The sequence below is a fragment of the Palaemon carinicauda genome, chromosome 38 (genome assembly GCF_036898095.1).
Source record: "Palaemon carinicauda isolate YSFRI2023 chromosome 38, ASM3689809v2, whole genome shotgun sequence".
Classification (NCBI taxonomy): Eukaryota; Metazoa; Arthropoda; class Malacostraca; order Decapoda; family Palaemonidae; genus Palaemon; species Palaemon carinicauda.
In genome coordinates this window covers 2,895,747-2,903,246 of record NC_090762.1, presented here as the reverse complement: position 1 = coordinate 2,903,246, position 7,500 = coordinate 2,895,747, and the positions used below count along the sequence as shown (strand labels likewise).

General features: G+C 32.0%; 1 protein-coding gene across 4 annotated transcripts in view; it reads right to left on the bottom strand.

Annotated features, from left to right (window-relative positions):
* Nucleotides 1-7,500, bottom strand: part of Nep2 (Neprilysin 2) — a 403,754-nt gene that overhangs the window by 46,643 nt on the left and 349,611 nt on the right. Inside the window, exon 1 of one of the 4 annotated variants that reach the window (XM_068361808.1) lies at nt 999-1,173. The exons of 2 other annotated variants lie outside the window; for them this stretch is intronic. In XM_068361808.1, coding sequence (XP_068217909.1) covers nt 999-1,153 — 155 coding nt within the window. In that variant the 5' untranslated portion in view covers nt 1,154-1,173. Of the gene's footprint in view, nt 1-998; nt 1,174-7,500 lie in introns of those variants that run through there. One more of the 4 variants, XM_068361807.1, reaches the window with a different exon arrangement.

The following is a 7,500-nucleotide window of genomic DNA, read 5'->3' as shown; positions in this document are numbered from 1 at the left end:
TTTTCAATCTCACTTTTTTCGTTCTGTTTCCCTTCGTATAATTTAACTTGCCATAAATAAACCATCCGAGTTATCCTCTTCCTTTGAGAAACTGACGCTGTGTAACTATTTCCTATTCCATTTAATAATCCCCTCAATAATTTCACAACAATTTCACGTTCCTTCATGATATCCCTTTCATTAACTTCCCTGTTTAGGTAAATGTCTTTTAATCATGCACGCATAATTAATTACTCCAAAATTCACCATTGCTTCCAGTTAATTGTTTAAGTTTTATTAGAGGATCTTCACACGTAAAACGCAATTAATTGATTTCCAATGAAAATGTCGAGAGGCCACATATGTAGGATGAAAAATGGGAACGAGTGTAATTTTGGCAGATATTAATTATAAATAGTATAATGTATTTTTTCTATCTGATTTCCCGTTTGATATTTCATACTTCAAAGGCCTCTTTGATGTGCTGCGATTCAAAGGCAGATTTTCCATTTAAAAATGAGGAAAAAATTAACCCAGGAATAACACCGACGTGGTGGTCTTCCTTCTACCTTGGTTGGGAAGGCTTATCGAAGAACAAAACACTGATTTGATATATGTTAATTTACTTCCTAAGAATAAAGTAAAACTTCTATTTTCCTATTTACACACAGAGTAAATTCATGAAGAACCTACTTGGAGAAGTGACTCGTCGCCTGTATGTAAATTTATTTCCTAAGAATAAAGTAAAACTTTTATTTTCCTATTTACACACAGAGTAAATTCATGAAGAACCTACTTGGATAATAGAAGTGACTCGTCGCCTGTATGTTAATTTATTTCCTAAGAATAAAATAAAACTGTTCTATTTTCCTATTCCTTTTACACACAGAGTAAATTCATGAAGAACCTACTTGGATAATAGAAGTGACTCGTCGCCTGTATGTTAATTTATTTCCTAAGAATAAAGTAAAACTTCTATTTTCCTATTTACGCACAGAGTAAATTCATGAAGAACCTACTTGGATAATAGAAGTGACTCGTCGCCTGTATCATCATCATCTTCATCGCCAGTGTCTTCGTCGTCTAAAAGTGAGTCTTGGTCACTATCAGAACAGTATTTGCGATGGAGCAGATTCCGCGAACATTCTTCGAAATCTCTCTCGGGTGTCCACATCGTAGGTTCAATACGATAAATCAACCGATTTGTAATTATGTAATGGACGCACAATACCAGTTCAATATTATTGTTTTCTTGGGTAGACTTGGATTCTATATACAGATCTATTTCGTCGTAGAAATTAGTTTTCAGAATATGAAAATGTATCATAACGTTTATTTTTATTTAACGCGATTGATATGGAAGACATTATTAGGCAGTCAAGGATCAGAGTAGGTTTAGCGTCCCCATGTCAATGTGGTGTCCGGGGTAAAGGAAAATTTGTTTTTATTATCTTTAAGTTAAACAGAGGATTTTCAATGGTTTGTTGATTTAACGCCGTGAATGATGATTTTTTTTTAATACACCGCAAAGTATTATTATTCTGATTGAGGCAATGGGATGGAAGTAAAGAAAAAAGAGCAAGCAAGCTAAACAAACTCTTAGGATTTAGCTTAGTTTGTCCTTGGAGTTATGTCCTTTGGAAAAAGCCTCTTCCTAGCCTCAAATAATTTCGAAGTCTTGTTCAAGGTGCACTGAACAAGGGATGACTCGCTGGAATAATGAATTAAAATCTGGAGAAAGCAAAGTTAGTTAATTTCAATTTTTTTTATTGTTTACTTGAATATTACTTAAGGAAACTTCCAAACCAAAGTGAAAATATTTTTCTTCTAAGGCTTCATTTTGGATATTCTATCGCGAGTACTCAATGATCAACAATGGCATCGTCTTATTTATTACTATTCATAAATACATCTACGTATGAACAGTGTGAACGATACATATTATACAACTCCAGTCACTTGAAAATAACGCAGAAAATTTATATGATTAAAAGAAATTATAATTTCAACACACACTTTTCATATTGGAATCTGACCGCAAGGGAATACGAAACATTCCCATTTTAATGACACAAAAAGGAATTTCTGTAATGAACACATTTCAAGAAACAAATGGCAAAATATCAAAGCATTCCCTTACATATGAACTGACCTTGGGAAGTCAGGCAAACTAAATAATGAATTTTATGAGTTACGGGACGAGTCTTTTATATATATATATATATATATATATATATATATATATATATATATATATATGTATATATATATATATATATGTATATATATATGTATATATATATATAATATATATATATATATATATATATATATATATATATATGTATATATGTATATATATATGTATATATATATGTATATATATATAATATATATATATATATATATATATATATATATATATATACAAGATATGGTAAAACATTTACATCACTGATTGGGGAACGTTCAACAAATATTTCTTATATAGTGTGATACAAATTTTCCTCTGTTTAATATGTCTCGGCAATTCCATGTTATTATTAACACATGAGTCCGTGGTATGAAGGCCAGATTTGCATATAATTCTGCACTATCTCTCTCTTTCCCCCCCCCTCTCTCTCTCCCTTTTCCTGTGTGAAAACAACATTCTATTAATTTCTTGTCACTCCTGCCATGTATCAACACTGTTAACGTTAGCAAAGCACTATTCGGGCTCCACACAAGCCGGCAACACTGATAAGCCACCTGAGAAAAGGTCGTTAGTTGCAAACACCTGAGTGTCTTTGAGCTGCTTACATGAATATATATATATATATATATATATATATATATATATATATATATATATATATATATATATATACTGTATATATATAATATATATATATATATATATATATATATATAAATATATATATATATTATATATATACAGTATATATATATATATATATATATATATATATATATATATATATATATATATATATATATATATTGATCTTCAAGTGAATAAGCACTCGGTATAATTGAGAATAACAGTTTACCCCATATTTTTCAGTTATTTCATAAATGATGGGGTAATTACAAAAAAGTAATTCACGACCGTAAAATGTTTCCTAAATTGAATTTGGACCGTGTAAATTCTGCTCTTGCTTATCCCTTTCCCTCTTTATCTTTAAATAAACTGTGTTCCGTAGTTACTTTAACTACGTATGTTTATTTAGACGTGTACGCATGGGTATTGCTGATAAGATATAACAGAAAACCGCATGTCAACTAGCATGTTACACTGAACATATAAGACGAGTTTTCCACTTGCGAAATACTCTGACCATTTGCCCTTGGCGGATGTTCACACATCTGTTCGAAATAAAATTTTGAACATATCAGTTAGAAACTTTATAATTTAAATTCACCATCTTTAAGTTTTAGTATTTCCGTATATATTACAACAACCCGTATGTCATCAAGGCACTTGGATGAGTATACGATAATAAGCAAATCATTTGGGGCACTTTGGAGAACAACAAACAATGTCTAAAGACCCTTACACCTTGATGCCAAAACATTGCACTAAAAAGTTCGTGTTTCTGATTAAAAGAGATCCCACTTCTCAAATTCCTCGGAATGATATTTTGGTCGACTGCTTATTTTGACATGCGTTAGATTTCAAAAAGCGAAGCAAATAATTAAAGAGCTATTTGTTTATAAACAATACGACCGAACGTCACCCTCCACGTCACTACCCGAACGCCGAGAGGAAAGAAACTTGTTCGGATGCCTGGATTTGGCTTAAGCCTGATTTTGATTTCCGTTACGAGTGAATCTGAAGATTAGAATTCCTTAAAAGCTTCGTTGTTCGTATGGTTATTGAATGATGAAAGAATTACCCTTGGTTTCCATCAAAGAATTCTTATGAATATTTATTTGTATTCTATAACAGATAAATAAAATAAAATAATTTAAAAGATACAATTGGATTGAATGTTAATGATAAGTTGCACCTAAAGACAGGTGGTAGCATTCGAAGTTTAGTAAATGCACACGAAATTCTGAAAAAAAAAAAAAAAAAAAAAAAAAAAAAAAAAAAAAAAAAAAAAAGGTTCTATCAACAAAAAAAAAAAAAAAGAAAAAAGAAAAAAAAAATCTATCAACAAATACAATATCTTTTTCATTTGATGCACACTCGTGACAGAGAATTGATCGATTTTGCGCATAAAAGTAGCTACGCAAATGCAAAAGTCATCGACGTCAAATATACTTTCAATCATCTTCGTTATGCAAGATTTTAGAAGAACAAAAATAGCATTTCCCACGTATCATCATACATACATACGAACACACTCACAACTTCTATCGACCTTATTAGTCCCACTGTATTGCAGGGCCGGCCACTCGAGTTAACTTTTTCCATCTAATTCAGTTAATTGCATTTTCTACCCAGCCCCCAGGTCTCACTTCACCTATATCAAATAACAAAATGTGTAAAGTAGAAACAGATTTGATAAAATTATAAACAAGGAAGATAAGTAATAAAATTTATGAAAAACACCAATATTTCAACAAATATAATACTACTCAAATGGAAAAGAGCATTATTTCCAATTAGTATTGGTAATTCCCATCATCATCCCAGTAGTCCGAGAGAAATCGTTGAGGATTAAAATCGACTACCTAATGGTATTAAACAGTTATTTCAAAATGAAGAAGGTTGACAAAGGATTAAAAATTTTTTTAAATCCAGGTGCGGTCAACAATACTATTATTATTATTATTATTATTATTATTATTATTATTATTATTATTATTATTACTTGCTAAGCTACAACCTTAGCTGGAACAGCAGGATGCTATAAGCCCAGGGGCTCCAACAGGAAAAATAGCCTAGTGAAGAAAGGAAATAAGGAAAAATATATTTCAAGAAGAGTAGCAACATTTAAATATATATCTCCTATATAAACTATAAAAAAACTTTAACAAAACAAGAGGAAGAAAAATAAGATAGAATAGTGTGCCCGAGTGTACCCATGGGAAAGATGATGAAGTAAATTTCAGTATTTTTTAGTTATTTCTAATCACAAGCAAACATACAGCCTACCTCGCGTTTTACCAAGCCTCCCTGATTGGAATCTATTGAGCAACTGGGCTACTTCCAGTTTCCTCTACTTTTAATAATTTTTTTTTAATACATAATCAGTTATACGCAACGATTTCCTATCTTTCTTACTGCTTCTTATCATGTAATAACTATGACGCCATGGTCCACAGCATCAGAGAAACCAAATAGAAAAAGTCATTCCTTTTAATATCGTACATTTGCTATCGCAAGAATCTTTTGTTTCGTTATATTTCTCTCCCATTCTTAAGCGCTAAAACATACTGTCTTTAATTTACATGCCTAAAATTCTCTCTCTCTCTCTCTCTCTCTCTCTCTCTCTCTCTCTCTCTCCTCTCTCTCTCTCTCTCTCTCTCTCTCTCCTCTCTCTCTCTCTCCCATTCTTAAACGCTAAAACGTAGTCTTTAATTTACATGCCTAAAATTCTCTCTCTCTCTCTCTCTCTCTCTCTCTCTCTCTCTCTCTCTCTCTCTCTCTCTCTCTCTCTCTCTCTCTCTCTCCCCCCATTCTTAAACGCTAAAACATAGTCTTTAATTTACATGCCTAAAATTCTCTCTCTCTCTCTCTCTCTCTCTCTCTCTCTCTCTCCTCTCTCTCTCTCCTCTCTCTCTCTCCTCTCTCTCTCTCTCTCTCTCTCCCATTCTTAAACGCTAAAACATAGTCTTTAATTTTACATGCCCTAAAATTCTCTCTCTCTCTCTCCTCTCCTCTCCTCTCTCTCTCTCTCTCTCTCTCTCTCTCTCTCTCTCTCTCTCTCTCTCTCTCATTCTTAAACGCTAAAACATAGTATTTAATTTACATGCCTAAAATTCTCTCTCTCTCTCTCTCTCTCTCTCTCTCTCTCTCTCTCTCCTCTCTCTCTCTCTCTCTCTCTCTCTCTCTCTCTCTCAAGCGCTAAAACATACTGTCTTAGAATTACATGCCTAAAATTCTCTCTCTCTCTCTCTCTCCTCTCTCTCTCTCTCTCTCTCTCTCTCTCTCTCTCTCTGCAGGGCGAAGTACAAGATGAAATATATATTACTACAAAAGAACTTTACTTCATCTCTTTGTTTTCCGTGTTACATCACAATGAAGCCAGACGAGCATTGTCTGTCGTATAGGGAGACACACCATCGTATTGTATCATGTCAAACTGGGATCATTGCTCAACGGATTCCCAGAATCTTAAATCATGCTGGTTCCGCATCATCAGGACTTTCGATTGTCATGAGTACGGGCACCAATTCGTCGTATGTACTCACAAACAGCAGTTTGACTTCACAGGAAAACCAATGAGGACAAGACAGCCGAACCTCATTCGGCATTCGTTAAATAAAATCCTACAGGGAGAATATGTGATATTTAATAGAGCATATATCAAAGGATTTATATATATATATATATAAATGTTTGTTCACAGTATTGTCGTCATAGTGATCCCCTCTTATTATAATCTTAGGGATGTTGTAAGCAGAACCATTATGTCCCGTATATATATGTACACACATATGTACATTATGTATGTACGTATACTGGACACACACACACACACACACACACACATATATATATATATATACATATATATATATATATTATATATATATATATGTATATATAACACACTGCATATATATACATACATATATATACAGTATATACAGTATATATATATATACATATATATATATATATATATATATATATATATATATATATATATATATATATATACAATACATATACAGTATATACAGTGTATATATATATATATATATATATATATATATATATATATATATATATATATATATATATATATAAACGATCCACTGACTCCAAATGCAACAATGACTGGGTCTGTAAAACCAATGTCATGTTAACCACTGTCAAACATAAAACCATTGAATGACATGTCATTTAGTATTTAGCTCAATAGCAGTTTACCAATTTGTAATCATTCTCACGTAATGAAATTAATTTACCATGGACACGTACACACGAACTTACATAAGTCTTTCTGATTCGTTACTCTTTGATTATCTATTACAAGGACTTTACCTCCAATAAGCAATATTTTATGCACTTGTGATTTGGGTCATTGTAGCGCCTTTGCTTTGATGGAACTTTTCCCTTGCTCAAGTTTACAAATCACGAATTCTGGGACTGTTCCGATGAACTAAGTCACACTCATATACTGTGATTATTTCGAATTTTAGTAATACATTCATACGTACATCTTTGCAACAAGCTTATGCATAGCCTCCTCAATATTACTACTACTACTACTACTACTACTACTACTACTACTACTACTATTAAAATTCTTTACAAAGCCAAAAACAACAAGAAAGTAAGGTATATATAAAATTGCATATAGCAGAAAATAGGAAAAACTCAACGAAGAAAATATGAGTAGG